At 39.8% G+C, this 17790-nt stretch overlaps 1 protein-coding gene across 1 annotated transcript in view; it reads right to left on the reverse strand.

The window, feature by feature from the left end:
* The window catches only part of LOC137147628 (neural-cadherin-like), an 88496-nt gene that overhangs the window by 9037 nt on the left and 61669 nt on the right, over positions 1 to 17790 (reverse strand). Inside the window, exons 20-29 of the mRNA XM_067539945.1 lie at positions 17559 to 17743; positions 17143 to 17372; positions 12171 to 12448; positions 11233 to 11447; positions 9886 to 10013; positions 5503 to 5630; positions 4453 to 4576; positions 2995 to 3175; positions 1629 to 1795; positions 679 to 943 (exon numbers count right to left, since the gene is read on the reverse strand). Coding sequence (XP_067396046.1) covers positions 679 to 943; positions 1629 to 1795; positions 2995 to 3175; positions 4453 to 4576; positions 5503 to 5630; positions 9886 to 10013; positions 11233 to 11447; positions 12171 to 12448; positions 17143 to 17372; positions 17559 to 17743 — 1901 coding nt within the window. The remainder of the gene's footprint in view (positions 1 to 678; positions 944 to 1628; positions 1796 to 2994; positions 3176 to 4452; positions 4577 to 5502; positions 5631 to 9885; positions 10014 to 11232; positions 11448 to 12170; positions 12449 to 17142; positions 17373 to 17558; positions 17744 to 17790) is intronic.

Consider the following 17790-nt stretch of genomic DNA (forward strand, 5'->3'; position numbering starts at 1 on the left):
CTTAACTTTGTAACCTTAACTTTGCATGTCCTGTTTTTCTGACAGTTGTTTGCTTTTTAATCTACAACGTTATATTAAGACCTTTTCCTTTCCATTGTTGATACGTATTTAAAACCTTAACTCTAGTTTAACAAAGATTTTAGTGGAAATTCCCTGCCCTAGTGGAAATTCCAGTTGACTCCATTATAATCCTTCAGATGAGAGACCATGAGCCCCAGTAATCCAAAATCCAAATAGCCTGTTGCCATTTTCCTAAGAGTGTTTAAAGTTAATAAGATCTGATTGGCAATGTTCTGTGCAATAAACAAACTTATCATAAGAAGGTGATTCATCCAGCAATGGAGGGGGCAGCAGTTGTCCCAAATGCAGAGAACTGCTATGGTTCCACTTTTTGGGGTAGGAAGCCTGGAAGTGGATGAACAGGGCAGATCCAAGCTTGCATATCTCATTCAGTGGGGGATTTGTGGTATGACCGGAGAGGGTTGCAACCAATGGATGTCCAGTTACACACACAAGCTGTTGCCACAAAGCTCTGCATAGGTGCCCCTGTTTTACCCCAGTGCTAAAGTATTAGCTGTGAATAGAATAAATTTCACTTAATATGCACACATTGTACCAATAGCCCTTATACACTCTTGTGCCCCATGCTCTACAATAGTTAAACCAATAATTCCTTACCTTGAAAACTTTGATTCTTATTGACAGGGTAAGTGTTTCCAAGGACCAAACTACTGGGATCAATCACAATCTCTTTGCATGCTCCTGCTGCTCTCAGGATTTCTCTCTTTCCACCTCCTTCAAAAAGGCGAAGGGTAAATTCATTTTCAATTCTCTCCAGGGTGATATGATGCCACTCACCATTATCAATGTTGTAGGAGGGAAGGTTTACAGCATAGTCTCCATCACCCAAGTTATATGAGACCGTTAAGAATCCGTGAACAACCTTGTGGATTATTAACAGAGTATTAGGGAAGAAAATCACAATCAATCCTTCTGTATTTGATTTGTCAGGTTACTTCAACCAAACTTCTTTTAACTAATGAGCAATCTTGACAAAAACATTTACTTAAATTTAGGCAAAGACAACGGGATCCCAGCTCAGGGATTAGGAATGTGATGCTGTCACATCTACGCTGCCAGTTCAAACCCACCCAGCTCAGCAGTGACCGTGTTACCATCGATGGCTGTTTGTTGCCCTATGTGACATGAATTGGGCATTCTCAGTGCAGGGACCAGCGTCACAAAAACTGCTTCAGGCATCTTTCCTGGCAGTGTCATCAAAGAATAGTGGAACTTGAATTATGTAGTCTCACTGGAGGAGTGGCATAGGCAAGGCCCACACTCGCACAGCTCTGGCTGTCAGCTGTCACTAGACTAGATGGACCCATTCTAGAGAATGGAATGACACGGGTGTATGGTCAGTTTAACTAATGCAGAATCAATCAGGTCCACTTCACGAGCATGAATGAACAGAACTGTACAGTACAGATTTTCAGTGGCCAGTTTTGTTTTACCTGCTAGTGTAGCAGACAGCACGAAAGTATTATCTTATCCTTGTTTCACCAGGCTACACATGGACTGGAACTGAATTCACTCTGTGCTGTGATTGTCCAAAACTACTCACTCACCTGCAGAGTGATGTGTTCATTCTTGGCTCGGGAAGACATGCTCATGATGACACTGTTGGGTCGTCGTGTCCTGACCATCACCTCTAACCGCGTCATGCGGGCAGGTGCAGTGACAGGAAGCAGATATCTAATGTGGCTCCCTGGCCCAAAGGAGTATTCTTTGGCAACTAAGAAATTGAAAAACTTTTTAGAATTACCCTCCCTGGGAAAAGAGCCATGTAAATAAAACAAAGAATTTCACCCAATTAGTGAAATTAGTGTTTAGCCCAGTAAAATGGTCCCAAGTGCTGACGTCACATGCCCTTTCTGGAAAGCCCTTCAAGAATTTGCCATTGCTCTCCCAGTAGCTCTTCCCCTGCCTTCATTTTCAAAGATATGATAGATTCCTCCCTTGAGTAGGGCTAGGCCCATCTCCATCTGGATCCTTTTAATGCTGCTATAAAATGCTCAGAAAGGGGTAAATGACAAGTAACAGGAGATGCTCCCTCGCACTGCTCCTTCCCCCAGGGACTGAGCATGTTTTCTGCACAGGGATCACCCCAGTGGCTGAGCCTGGTGCCTCCCCGGCACTCCTTCTCTTTTCCCAGCCTGGTGAGCAAGGACCAGTCCATGTAGCTCCATAACTAGATATAAATATTTTAATTATTATGAAAGCATGTTTACAGCAACTCCTTTTCCTAACAAGACAGTGAACTATGAAACAATAAGGAAAAAATTAAGACAAGGTAGAAAAGGCCTCCTTTCAGTAACAGAATAGAACTGCCTTTTACTTTTGCTCATTTAACTTTTCTTTTTCTCCAGCAATTGACTGAACGCCTTTTTGAACTCCTGCTTCAGGATGCAGATCAAACACAATCTTTCCTGTCTGCCCTAAGTCTCTGACCAAGACAAAGGGAAGAGACTTAGGACAAATTTAAATTAGTGTAACAAATCTGTGGCCACCTGGAACTTTATAGTTGTCACTTTGCTGCACACATTGGCCACCTGATGGCAGCAGGGATGGAACTCAGATCAGAGCACTTGGGTCTAGAAAATAATACCCTTTCGACGTTAGCAGTATAGTGCTTATGACACCCAGCTGAGCAATTCTGATTCTGTCCCATCCCAATTACTCAGTGAGTGCATAGACACCATCAATGTAGAAGAGTTGATCTGGTGATGAGGAAGACATATTTCACAGAGGAATTAAAATGAAGGGTGGAATTAACAAAAATGCCCAACCAAAGAATTAGAACATGGCCATGGGCAATCAGTATATTCAAAGCCTTATCAGAAGTGTCATTAATTGTGAACATCTTAAGCATAATGTCCCGTAAATTGCACCATCACAGTCATCAATCAAGTACCAGACAAAAAGAGACTTCACCTTTATCACATCTGTAGCCATAGTAACCTGGCAAACAGTGACAGCTGAATGAGGCCCACTCGCCAAGACATCTCCCATGAATGCCACAGGAAGAGGAGTTTGTGCTCTCACAGCTCCCATCTGTCAATGCGCAGCCAGGGGAGCTATTCAGAGACTCTGCAGGAGACTCAAGGTCATACATCTTGAAGAGAAAATCATAGAACATTGGGACTTCGTTTTAAACAAGCAGTTAAACTTCATCCCCCAAATCAATACCTATATTACACAACATTGTATGTACAGTCTCCCTAACTCGATCTAATCTCTAAATTTTGTAGGGCTGAAGCCATGTTTTGTTTTAAATAGCAACAGTTTTCAACATGTTTAATAAAGGTTTGATTTTTAAATATTAAACATCAAGGGCTATATCTGGCATTTGGATATGCTCAAGTAACACACACTGACAGTAAAGGAAAACTCTAATATTTAAAACAAAGCTGGCATAGGTTTATATATATTTCATTAACACTCAGAAATTCCTTGAGTGGGAGTGGGGAAGTTAGAGAATGTTACCTGACAGGACAAGTGGATAAACAATAGGAGACAGGACAGAAGGAGATAAACAGCAGCACAGTTTCTGTCTCACAGAAACATCTGCTTCCAGGTAAGAGAGAGCTTTTTATGTTAATTATACTGTCCATGCAAAAAAAAAACAAAAAAAAACAACACCCAATACCATTGTGCCTGATACAAGTGGAGATGAATTTGACATTTAATAGAAAAAAACAACCCAATGGTGGTTTCCTTTAATGGGAGCTGCACATGTGTATCTGGAGTCACAATGTGTGCCTCTAAAGTTTCTTCTAACTGTTCAACCAACATTATAACAGACTGGAAGCTGGCTTTTGCTGGTTTCCAACGGACTCCCACATTGCCAGAGAAACACAAATGAGAACACAGTTGGCATCTCTGTAATTAAAATCTTAATTGGTACATTCCATAGTTTTAGATACGGTAACAAATGTATCTACCTTCCATATCTTCACAGCATTGCTAAGCAAAATGATCACCTTCATGGCACTTCGTGGAGGTTTTGGCCTACTCAAGCTGCCTAATGGTAACTACTTTCCCATGATATAGCATTATTTGAAATAACTCATCAGCCTAGGACCTTAACATTAAATTCTCTATTTGCTATTCAATGTAAATGACATATTTGATAAATGGAAATTTCAACAACTGCAGAAAAAAGGATAAAAAATAAGCATGTAGGCAACTCATTGAAAATAAGAGATGCTACAGGGCCAATCCTGCCGGGAGCTGCTAAGCCCATATGGGATCAGTCCATTACTAATCAGAGCCAGAAAAGTGCCTATCTAATCAGAATATAAAACTCATTTCTCATACAAAAATTTCTAAAAATCTGACCCAAAAGTGATTCATCTTTACAAATGCAAAAATCATGACACATCCTCTTACCTGAGTATCCAAGATGAAATTGCGCAGGCAGCCAGTAAAATGCTTGTGCTGTAACTGAGGGTATGAATATGGAATTGATTCTTTTACACCACCCAACTGAAGAACTTGGGTCACATCCAAATACCTTTGAATGGTGAGATGTATATTAGAAATGAATGGGAATGTTTTACCTTAAAATACATACACTGCAGTAAATGGAAGATAAAGAACACCACCACTGCATTTCCAAAGAATAAACTGAGGAATGGCAACATCAAATAAGAACCAAATTCTCTGTTGGTGTAACTCCACTGAAAACAATGGAGCCACCCAACAAAGAATTTACAGGTGGAATTTTCAAGTTTGGCACTGCAGTTGGTGGGAGTTTTAAGATGCTGAGCACCTCTGAAAAATCCCACTCTAGATATCTATGTGAATAAGCAACAAACGTGTGTTGCAATCTAGGAATCAGATGTCAGGATTACAAATTACTCTCAATTATATAGATTGACACCATTACGGTAACCCTACTGAAGTCATAAAATCACTGAAGTGTAGAATTAGTCCATATTTGCACTCGCGTAACTGACAGCTGAATTTGCCCTTACACATATATGTTTGTTACTAGTTTTAATTGAGAATTTACAAGATTTATAGTATTCAGCAAATAAAATCTGATCCAGTTGGGGGTCCAACCCTGCTCCCATTAAAGTCAATGGAACAAATTTGTTGAGCAAGGTTTACAGGAGAAGGTTCAATAACTGCATAATTAAGGCATGTCTGTCAGGAGGGAGAATAGTCTTATTGTAAAGGCAGAGAACTGAGGCCCATGAAATCTGGATTCTGTTCCTGGATCTACTACAGACTTGATCTAGGACCATGGTTATATCACAACCTCTGAGGTAGGTTAGTTCATTAATGTTTGTATAGTGCTTTGAGATTCTTGGATAGAAGGCACTGTAGAAATGCAAAGACTTCTGAAGCATTAATCACCCTGCTTTCATCTTGACACATTAGATGTTCAAAGATATTACATTGTTTTTCAATTAGCCTCCAGAAGTGTACCATTACCTTCGTCTTTGTGGAATAGTCCCAATGACCTCACAGTTTGTGCGATCTTCAGTTGATAACCATTTACCTTGTCCCTCTATCTCTGAAACAATTGCTGCACTGCAACGATCCAAAGTGAATCGAACGTCCTGCACCAAAACATAGAAGGCCATTGTCATACCGTAAAACTAAGAATTGAACTGATTCAAATGCTGTACTGAAGTTTTAGTTGTTTTCCTCTCCCTTGCACCATAAAAATGGCAGATCTGGGGAACTGGGCACTGGAAATCAGAGTGTGACAGGACCTATATCCACCCTACCAGTAGGTCACTGGGCCATGCAAAGGGCCCGTGCTAACCTTGTCATTTGTGATTGCAGGAGACATCGTGAGGAGGGTCAGTGTCTGGATCTGCAGGCCCTCTATTGCGCATTGAGCCAACGAGATGGCAACTAGGTTGGCAGGTGGATTACAGCTGAGCTTCAAAGTTGAAGCTGTATACCTGTGATGATACGGCAGAAGGAGCATAATATGGGATCAGCACATGCTCCTTCTGCACTTAACGATGTCCAAGCTGCAGCCACCAAATGTCCTGATTTTTTACCTTGGTCAAAATGATCTTGGGACTTGCACCAGCTTGAATTTAAGGATTAGCATCTAGAGGCACGTGGAGTTGATTAGAGAGTTGAGGCCACACACAAGACTGGTTTGATCAGGAATGCTTGCAAGGCAAGTTTGGCAGGGAACTGTCAAACCAGCCCACTCAAACAGGGACTGAAAAAATGTTAACTGTGAAGTGGACAGGATAATTTTAGGAGTAGTTGGTTCGGAGATCACATACAGAGGCATCCAGTACACCGGGCCCAAGCATTTTAAGGATAAAAGAATAGTTCTCTTGATGCGGGGACAGACATTTGGCTCCATGACCTTAGGGAGTGGATCAGGCAGGAAATAATTACCAAGCAGTGGGGTCAGGATATAACCCTAAATGTGATCCTAATTGCTGGTGCCCTCAGTGGCCAGCATAGATAAGGCTAAAAAGAACCAGTCTTCCAGAAGTAAGTAAGTGAGACCCAGGATTGCACTGGTTGTCCTTTTGCCTATGGAAAAAAGGGGGAGCTGAAGTCTTTGCTGACTGAGGTCTTGGTAATCTCTCCCCCCCACATGTAGTAGAAGATGAAGAGGATTCAGAAGTGAGCAGAGTCCTGGGGTGGGCACAGCCCAAATTACTGGTTGTATGTCTGAACGCCACACTGGACCCAACTAAACTCCTGGTATGAGAGAGCAGGGGTGGGGCCCATAATGTCCCTCTCCCTAGTGTTAAATACACAAAGTTGTGCCCTGCTGTTTAAAATCCATGCTCTATCCCTTTTGTTCATTTGTCTACATGTCCTGATCAATAAGGGATTTGGCCATTTTCTGCACCATTTTCTATATTGCAACCAAAGGCAAGGACAATATATAAAAAAGGAAAAAATGGGCATGCAACTGTGGATTTAATTTGTGCATTTGATTACAATGGCCACACTCACAAAATAGATAATTGCATTTGTAAGTGGATAATTTGGCACATCTGTGCACACAATTAGCTGATTTGAAAGTACAAATATGTAAATTATTTGTGAAAATTAAAGTCAAAATTGCACTTACAAATTGCATGCACTTGTGTGCCTGATTTTTTAAAAAAAATCTCACCCTAAACTGTGAAAATGTAGAAGATCAGTAAACGTCTTACCTGATCATTTCCTTTCTACTAGCAGAATCTCCCACACCTCTGATATGAATGGGCTATTCCCTCCTGTCGGCAGTTCAAAGCTGTAGCACAGCCCATGCTAGCCACTCTCCTTCTCCAGCCTGCTGCCAGATGATTCATTCCAAAGCTGGGTAAAAACTCACAGAATGTGACTAGTAACCATAACATCAATGCCAGCCAGTGAACTATGTACAACAAGCTATAGCCTACAAGCACAGCCATCAAAATTAAATACTGTCCCTTGGCTAGGAAGCCATCCAGGGAGGGTAGAATTGTGTGAGATGCTGCTAGCAGAAAGGTAATTATCAAGTAAGAAATTGAACATTCTACAGCTCAGCATCTATCACAATCCTGATATTTATGGGATAACTGCAATACCAGGCTCCTTGGGATTTTTGCTGTATTCGATAAAATGAGTTAAACCTAGTCCAGACAGAGTAGTAGGCCTTTAGCATTGAATAGTGGCAAGTCGTGACAGTTTTAGTAAGGCATGCAACAACACACTTGCATGCCTTATGTGGTCCAAAATGCATCCTCCATGCAGCATGATCTTGCTCATATGGTACGTGTCAGGTCACGCTGTGCGGACCATTCTCTCAGAGGTGGTGAATCATCCTCTGGATTTTTCCTGTTCCTCAATCCCCGGTTCCAGGGTTTTCCCCTGACATAGCTGATGTCTTTTCTCTGCTACCTTCATGAGGAAGATGAACAGAAGGGGCATTTTTGTCTTTTTCTGGGTTTGTAAGATCTTCTCAGAGCACTGAGTGGGGAAGGGAGGGACCGTTTCAGTTTGGCAGCACTTTCTGCCACGATTTTGTCTTGTTTTTCCCCAGCGAAGAGAGAACCTGTGAATTTAGATGAGTACAGAATTTGTCTGGAGTGAGCATCAACCTGCAAAGCCAGATGTGGTATCTCTGAGAAGGATGCCACAGTCCTGGCTTAAAAATCTCATTGCATCCATTTGTGGCATCTGCCAAAAAGGCTGTTGCTAGGGAAATTTCCTTACAGGTAGGCTGGAAGTCAGGATGGACTTGGTCCTTCATGGTCTTAAGCCAGGACATTGTGGCTCTTGCAAATCATTTAGCTACCAGGGATCCTTTAAGGGTGGCTGATGAAGCCTTAAAGTCCCTTCCGAGCATGGCTTCCACCTTTCTATCAGTTGGATCTTTGGGAAAGAAATCCTCTTCAGACTGGATTACCACACCTTTTGCTAGAGATACCACTGCAGCATCAACTTTTGGTACATCTGTAATGGCATTTTTTGGCTCTTGTAATGTTTAAGTGCGTGCCTGCTTGTGTGTTTGCCCTTATAAGGGGTTTCCCATTTCATTTTGCTCAACTCCTCAAAGGATGGATTCAGTGGGATTGTGGTCTCAAGCAAATATTTAGAAGGCAGGTATTTGCCTTTAGGCTTGTCTTCTAGGGCCTACTCAGGTTGGATCTGGATTGTGAATGCAACGTTTTTGCACATGGTTTCAAAGATTTTAAGGGGGAAGAACCTGTGTTGCATTTTTCAATGTCCTGCTCAAGAGCCTGAATTTGAAATCTCCCCTTCCTCAGTAGAAAAGGAGGTGGTGTTAGAGTCAGAGGATCAATACCTCTTAGGCTTTTTAAACCTTTTCTTTTCCTTTTGCTTTCTGGATATGTTAGCCTTTTTGGCCAGTTTGCAGGTGTTGCCACACAGCCATGGCCAAGGCGTTTGTAGTTTGCTTTATGCAGAGCCTTGAGCCCTCTGGATGGGTCTCCCTCAGTGTCCTCCCTCTAGAGGTCCCACTCCCCCTGCACAGAGGTTGGGGGTCAATTGCCAGAGCTCCCTGATTCAAATTGAGAAGAAGGAGACCGGAGTATGAGCCCCACTTCTCTCTCCAAGGAACTTAGCACCCATTTTAGCACTCAGGGGAGGGACCTAGAGCCCTTTAAGGACTTTTTTCCCCCCAGTCCTGTTCTGTCCCAGGAATTACCCCTTGGACTGGTTGGATAAAGTCCTCCTTTTTTTCTTTGAAGTCTCTCCTTGCTCTGCTCTGTATCTCCAGATTGGACTTTTCTGTGTTGTAGTCTTGGCTCAATTTGCCCTCCAAAGCTGTAAAAGCTGCCTCACAAATAGGACACCACTTGGATTTAGCTCAGTATTTGCACAACAGCTATGCCTTACCTTGTGGGGTGGAGGCAGAGGAGGCTGGCAGGGAGGTGCCAGGTGGCTGAAACCAACCCACTGCTCAATACCCAATCCAGGAGAGAGAAAAGGCTGCTTGCTACTTCCCAAAAAAACAAACTATAAGGCTGGTAAAGAAAAGTCAGGAGCAAAATGAACTGGAACTCGACCAATGCTGCAGAGGCAGAAGATCTGGCAGCAAGCTGGAGAAGGGAGCATGGCTAGCGCAGGCTATGCCACAATTTTGAACTGCCTCTGGAAACTGCAGACAGGAGGGGAATAATCCAGATGTGACGGAATTGTGGGAGACGCTGAGCTGCAGAAGGATAGATTATGAAATGTATATTGCTATCCTCCCAATATCCTCAGTGTGCATCAGGTCTATAGCTATGTATGGAATGAACACACAATTTACCAGTCTCTCTTCTTATACCTTCCTAACTCTGAATATGCAAGGGCTAACTGGAAATAAAACCATAAAGCGGAAAACAAGCGACTGACCTGACCATTAGTTCTGACTTCAAGCCGATGCCATCTTTTGTCGGTCAAGTTTAGGTGACCTGGGAAGTGCAGTGTCTCAGTGCCCGCACCATGGTTAATTTTCAATACAGGAATGCCACTGGAAAGTTCTAAAAGGCCAACAAGAAAAATTAAAAAGTTACATTTAAAAAAATCAAGCTACAAATGTAATTTTTCCACTTTTGTTACTTTGGCTTATATATTGACTTGATTAGTTTAACAATTATTGTCAACCACAAGTTACTGGGATCAGTGAAGGAATTCTGGGGTTAAATTCTATGCCTGTGTTATACACGAGAACTTATTGCCTGTTGGCCTTGTTATTTATAGTTGAATTAATGAGTATGTTAACTCTCTGTTAATTAACTGTATGTGAGATAAGCTCCCTGAACTGTACCGAGAAAATATGCTGCACTAAACATTTTTTTCATGAACAGGCTCCTAAACCAAGCATTGAAATGTATTCCTTACTATGGCACCAATCGCATATTATGTTCTAAAGTAAAAAGTAATATTAATTACATGCATGCATACAGGTTTTATTATATCACAACCCCGTCCAAGTTCATAAGTAAATACAAATTCAACCTCATAGAAGCAAAGAAAAAATCAGGTCAGTTACACATAGTCTGATAATAGATTAATATCACAATATTTAGGACAATCTAAAATATACACAATACTGTACACATCTTGTACACTAACTCACTGAAAATAACTGAGCAACAATTAAAAAAAACCACTATTGGATATATAGAGAACTTTAAACCACTGCATATATGGCTATGATGGCGCTATGAGACTGGATTCATCCATCAAGTCATAATCTGTTAAAGAAAACATGTTTCAAAAATAACTTGAGACTGAAAGAATTTTAAGAAGTAGATTTCTGTCTTCACCAAACCATATAAAATGACATGCAACTAAGAATGCATTAATCATGTAATACCTGTCTCAAAAGTATCTGAACTCCTTTAAAGCATGTGATGTTTCCTTGTGGGATTTTTGTTGTTGTTGATAAATATATCTATTCTGTTTCACTTTGATTTCTTTAGCTCTATGATGGGCTAAGAACCATTAGCGTAAACTACAAAAATACCCACAGTGTCAAAGAAAAATGTACTTCTAGAGTATATTTCAGGAGACTTTTATCCTAATTTTTCTGGAGTCTTGCACTCAAGAGACAAACTTGATATTAATCCAACAGACTGAAGTAAAAATTAAACTATAACTACTATATTATCCATGCAACATGAATTCCTAGAGAATTCTTACTTCAAGTCCCTACAAAGAGCATTTAGTTATGTACAATGTACAGAGTATAAGTACCTATTGCCATGAAGTTCTCTGTACTCCCAGGCTCTGGATCTGATAAAGGACCACTGTATAGTAAAAGCCCATCTGGAACCTCAGTAATAAACTCTAGGGATAGTAAGCTCTCAAAACAAGGCCTGATGGGACTAAACCATGCATATCCATTTCCATGGAAACTATGCTTAGTCTGCTGGCAGTCAGGTCCATGAAATGAAGTAGAACAATGACATCTGAAAGAGAAAATCAGAGGAAAGCTAAAGCAAAATAAATAAATGAATAGATAAATAAAAAGCTATAGTTAAAACACTCACTGTCAGTTAATCTACCAGCTTATGTATCAGTGATCTAAAAGGTAAAAGGTCTGTATCCAGTAACCAATATCAGTCATCTAGTCACTTTCTGAAAAGCTTTTCAACACAAATATTTCCTACTCTTTTCACAGTGACCTTACTCACAAAGGAAATCCCATAAAAATATCATGGGAATTTTGAAATATTAATTGGGAATTAATCTTGAAACCATGAAAGGAACAGTTAAATGGGATGAGGCTTTGGAAACTGAAATCATCATAACAACCATTTACAAGATCATACCAAACTGTGAAAAAGAGCACAGAGAGGGGAGTTAATACTACAAAAGTGTTTGTGTTTTTTCATTGGTTTCCATTTAGGGCCTTAACTCAACAGTCCTTACTCAGACAATACTTTCAATGGCTCCAAGACTGCTAGACCAAGATCAGGCCCTTAATAATAAAAACAGTTCTTTATAAAGTTTACGGTCTTCTGCTCATGTATCACTTTTCTGGATTTAGCTCAGTTCGAAACGTACAGTTTAATACAGATCTGAAGGTGCAGTCATTATTTTTCTAGTTCTGTATCTTGTTAACAACATTTGACGTTTTAAAAAAGAAAAAAAAGAGATAGTAAGAAGAGTTGCAGTACAAGTTTCCTCACCTGTAACCATTAAGAGTGTCAATACATGTCCCACCATTGAGACAAGGGCTTCGGAGGTAAGAGGCACAAGACTGATGAACTCGGTCTCTAGCTGAACAGGTGCAGACTGCGCTGATGGTGGTTGTTACAGAAACAAATGACACATTCCCGGCATCAATCACTTTTGGGATGTCACTCACTGTGAAGTAGTTTGTACAACCGCTGCTACCACGACAGTCTATCTTCCCACATTCATCTACATCAATCTGTGAAATGTGCACTTTTAAAGCTGACTGGATCTAAGAGGAAATGCAGTTTAACAAATCACCAGTCTGTCCCTAATGGAATATTTTCATTTGTTCCTTCAGTTCTGAAAATCCACACGATCATAAACTTTATGGAATACTTTAATTATACAGAAGTTGGTCATTAGCAGCCTAGACTTTGTGAGCAACCAAAGTGATTTAAATAAAGGAAATTGTATTATGTATTCAGTGTGTGAAAGTTTACAGCAGCAATATTTCCAGTATTTCCTATTCTCAATAATTGCTATCACTGACAGTCAATTTATTAGAGCTGTTCTGGAGTGTTAATATTTCTATGGCACCAGAGATTTGTTGCAGTCTCAGAGTGCAGGGACTTGGATTGTGCCTAAAATTGCAGGACAATGTAAGGCACTCTTCTCGCCACCCTTGCACACCCACACAGGGCCATGTATAATCTGGCCACATCCATCCAGGAAATTTCAAATTAAGTTTTCTACTCATGCTGTTATGCTGACATGCTGAAAATCGTAAGTTCACTCACACATAAGGATAAGATCCTTATCCCAAATCCAGAATCATGGCCTAGCCAGGGCACATGTACAACTGAGCTGCATTCAGGATTTTTGAGCACCCAGCAAAGTAGTGGACATGGTTTGCTACACTGGCCATTGGCAAGTTTTTGGACATGTGGATCCTAGTGTGTGCAGACTTGCTGACACACCTCTACCACACCTGCATTTACCTCCAGCCATCTCTGCAATAAGATGCAGTAATCTTCATAGTGTGCAGGGTGTTGTGGGTCTCTCTGCACAGGATCTCATTTGTCATTTATTATTTGGATTATATGACTTCATGGAGTTAGTCCTGATTTGCACCATTGTGAGGGTAGAAGAAAGCCCTTCATGTCAAGGTTCTGACACTAGGGTCCAATTCCTGAAGCTTTTCATGGACCTGTAGAAAGGTCAAAACCTCTAATTCAGTATCAAAAGGCTGCCTCTTAGAGGCAGCACCTGGAGGCCAAAACTGAGATTGGGGCTTTATTGTACTAGACACTGTACAACACAGGCTGTGACCTAAAGAATGTACAGTCTAAATTGACAAACCAGGCATGCCATGCATTGTATCATGTGTCTCCCAATAACAAAATAATAATTATTATTATTAATTACTATTATTATTATTATTTATTTTTATTATCGTAGCATCTAAGAGCCCCAGTCATGGACCAGAATCCCATTGTGCTAGGCACTCTACAGACACAGAATTAAAAAAAACCACCTCTACCCCAAAGAGTTTACAAGCTACGACAAAAGATGACAGATGGATGGGGAAGGACAAAGAAACAAAGAGATAATATGATCGGCATGGTTGGCTGTGGTGTTAGCACACCAGCAACCCAACAGTTGTCAATGATTTTGTAGGCCTCATGGCAAAGAAGAATTTTAAGGAGGGTTTTGAAGGACGATAAATCATTCTGTGGATGTTTACAGGGAGTTTATCCCCGGCACGAGGGGTAGCATGGAAAAAAGCACAAAGATGTCTGTCTGAAAATTTAACAAGTAGACTGATGTCATGAGCTGACCAGAAGCCTTTTGATACTGAACTAGAGTTTTGACCTTCCACAGATTCTTGAAAAGTTTCGGCAGTTGGACCACAGGGTCAGAACCTTGACCCGAAGAGCTTTGCTCTACACTCACAATGGTGCAAATCAGAAGTAACTACATGAAGTCAACAGAGTTCACCAATGTAAAAGTACTGTGAGTGCAGACTTAGGGCCTGGTAATTTTATGATTAATAAGCTGTTACTTTTAGTAGTACAATGTATGAAAAAAATGTTTAAAAATAAACTATGAAGGTCAAAAACAAATTTAAAAACCTTCCATTCTTTTGTTCTCTTTCCATTTTACTAGTGCCTTCATTTCAAGCCACCATTCTTTTAAGAACTTTGACCCTTATGACTAATCTTAAATAAATCTTCATAACTATCATGACATATATGGAAAAAGAGGTGGAAATATACCACACAATGACATGATGTATCCTGTCAATGTAGTTATGGATTATGCTGTCAACCTATGTTGCTGTTAAGGGGGATTCTGTATTAAAAAGATTTAGACAGTTTTCCTATTATAGGAAAGCATGGTGCATATAGACAGTCTTGGTTCCCTTAAACTACTGGGAATGATGTCTTGTTGTTCACTAACAACAGTTATCATAAAACCATATCCAAAGGAGTGTAACAAATAAATACATTTCATTATTTATTTATTTATTTATTTAAAATTTTAAATGAATAATTCTAGCGCAAATTACCAATTTTCTATGTTTATAGTTAACTGAAACATATCTACAAAAGATAATGGAGGAACTCTATATTTATGTTTTGGTTCTGTAAGTATAGAAATTGGTGATTATTCATTAGAGCTATTCATTAAACTCTGAAAGGTGATAAATAATTAATAGAAATGCCATTTCTTCAGTAAAATATATGAAGCAAAAATTATCCTCTTGTTATCACTATGATGAATTGTCCCACTGTGTATTATGAAGCAGAGTCTATTTGAAATCAATGTAACTTTCCATATTATCATTGTAATTGCTCTATAAATATGCAAGAGAAGCAGCAGTTATTTTGCATGAATAGTATCTGCCTCTCCAATTCAATGACCTTGGCCATGTGGAGGATTCTAATACTCTATTGTTTAACAGACAATAAAATTACATACATTGCAGTCCAAGAAAAGTTGGGCAGGTGGAGAGTTCTGATTACTGCTCCTGAATGGCCAAGAATTACACACAACCTATTATCACTGATACCTCATGTCTCCGTCTCCCCTTCCCTTCTCATTTGTCTCATCTCCCTGTTATGTCTTGTCTTTTAGACCATAAGCTTCTTGTAGCAGGGGCTGTTATTTACTACATGCTCATAAGGCACCTGGCACACTGGGGCTTCTTACGCATCAAAGCAAGAAGGGACCACTGTGATCATCCAGTCAGACACCGCCCTGTATAACACATACCATAGAATTTACTTCCCCAAAATAATTCCTACAGCAAAACTTTTAGAAAAAACATCCAATCTTGTTTTAAAAATTGACAGTGATGAGAATCAACCACATCTCTTGCTAAATTGTTCCAACGGTTAATTACCCTCACTGTTCAAAATTATTACTTTTCTCTAGCTTCAACTTCCAGCCATTGCATCATGTTATACCTTTCTCTGCTAGATTGAAGAGCCCATAATCAAATACGTGTTCCCCATGTAGGTACTTGTATATTGTGATCAGGTCACCCCTTAACCTTCTCTTTGTTAAGTTAAATAGATTGAGCTCCTTGAATCTATCACAGGTTTCTAAGCCTTTAATCATTCTCACAGCTCTTCTCTGGACCTTCTCTAACTTTTTCAACATCCTTCTGAAATTGTGGACACCGGAACTCAAAACAATATTCCAGCTGCAGTAATACCAGTGTAAAATACAAAGGCAAAATAACATCTCTACTTCTACTTTAAGCCCATCTCCCACCCCCTCGTGTATGCATCCAAAGACTGCATTAGTTCTTTTGTTCATTGGCATTGTACTGAGAGCTCATGTTCAGCTGATTATCCACCATAAGCCCCAAATCTTTTCCAGAGACATTGTTTTCCATAGTAGAGCCCCCCATCTTGTAAGTATGGACTATATTCTTTGTTCTTAGGTGTATTCATTTAGCTACATTAAAACGCATATTGTTTGCTTACGCCCATGTTACCAAGCAATCCAGATGGCTCAGTATTAGTGGTCCATCTTCTTCCATCTGCAAACTTTATCAGTGATGATTTCATGTTTTCTTCAAGGTAATTGATAAAAATGTTAAATAGCGTAGGGCCAAGAACCAATTCCTGTGGGACTACACTAGAAACACACACATTCTATGATGATTCCCCATTTACAATTACATTTTGAGACCGATCAGTTACCCATTTTAATCCTTGTCATGTGCTCCATGTTACTTTTAATTTTATATCATTCTAGTTTTGTAATCAAAATGTCATGCAGTACCAAGTCAAATGCCTTACAAAAGCCTAAGTATTTTACATCAACGATATTATCAACCAAACTTGTAATCTCGTAAAAAATATCAAATTAGCTCGACAGGATCTATTTTCCATAAATACATCTTGATTGGCATCAATTATATTACCTTCCTTTTAATTCTTGATCCATCAAGTCCCATATCAGCTGCTCCATTATCTTGCCTGGGATTGTCAGAGTGACAGGGCTATAGCTACATGGGTCTCCCATTTACCCATTTTAAATATTAACATTTTAAAATATTTTGGTTGGCCTCTGGGCAATAATGCAAAGTATATGTTAAGTAATAATAATAATGTTTTTTATACACACACACACACAAAATTTAAAAAAATAAAAATAATTATACAAAACTGACCAAAGTGCTATGATTCGGAGGAGGGGACTGTCCTCTCCTAACTAAAAAGTGGCCAAACATATTGAAATGGAGTTTTGTATGAAAGGGACCGATGAGAGGAAGAAAATTACAGTCAAAAGTAAAATAAAAATGTTTATAACAAATTTCAAATGGAGCAAAGTAAAATTTTTTACATGGTAATGGTATTCTCTTCCATAGTGTGGTTGTGTTTGCATTAATGATGCTAGCATAGTTTGTTTATATCCATGCAAACCTCCCTAATATTGAGTTCACTGAATTAAAACTGGGGCACATACCTTGTTTTTAAATGCTGCCATTTCACCATGCAATTTCTCCGGTCTGTAATATGAAGAGCCACCATGAACTGCAAATCTTAAGTTTGTTTGTCTTCCATCGATATTCATCAGACTGAAGATAGTGATATCGCTAGGACGAGCTGAGAAGATTTCTGCCAGTAACTTCTTAAACTTGTCATGTCTGCTTTTCCCATGTTCATCTTTCCTTATAAACTCTTCTGCTGTAACATCTGAATTGGGGATTCATAAGTACAGTATACCAAAATGAAATGCCTGCAGATCTCCGGTTAATCTCTCAATTCACCCCAGCCCAAGAGCACTAGAAACACGCTGCTAGTTTATCTGTCCTACAACTACATCTAAGTAACAGCTTTTGGTTGAGCAACAACCAAGCTCAAACAGCAAATGAAACTGACCTGCCAGACATACAGTTGCCGAATTGCGTATGGCTTCATTTTCCAACTCTATGACATGGATCTGTACTGTAGATATTACATCAGGCCAGACTCCATCTGAAACTCTGATTCTTAAGTTGTATGTTCCCTGTGGAGCATTATCTACCATTACGAGAGAGCCAGTCCTTTGATTCAATCGGAAGGACCTAGAAGCAAACCCCAAATCATGAAAAACCTTATAAGTCAAATCAGA

The sequence above is a fragment of the Emydura macquarii genome, unplaced genomic scaffold (genome assembly GCF_026122565.2).
Source record: "Emydura macquarii macquarii isolate MOO-44397 ecotype Brisbane River unplaced genomic scaffold, CSIRO-AGI_Emac_v2 contig_561, whole genome shotgun sequence".
Lineage (NCBI taxonomy): Eukaryota > Metazoa > Chordata > Testudines > Chelidae > Emydura > Emydura macquarii.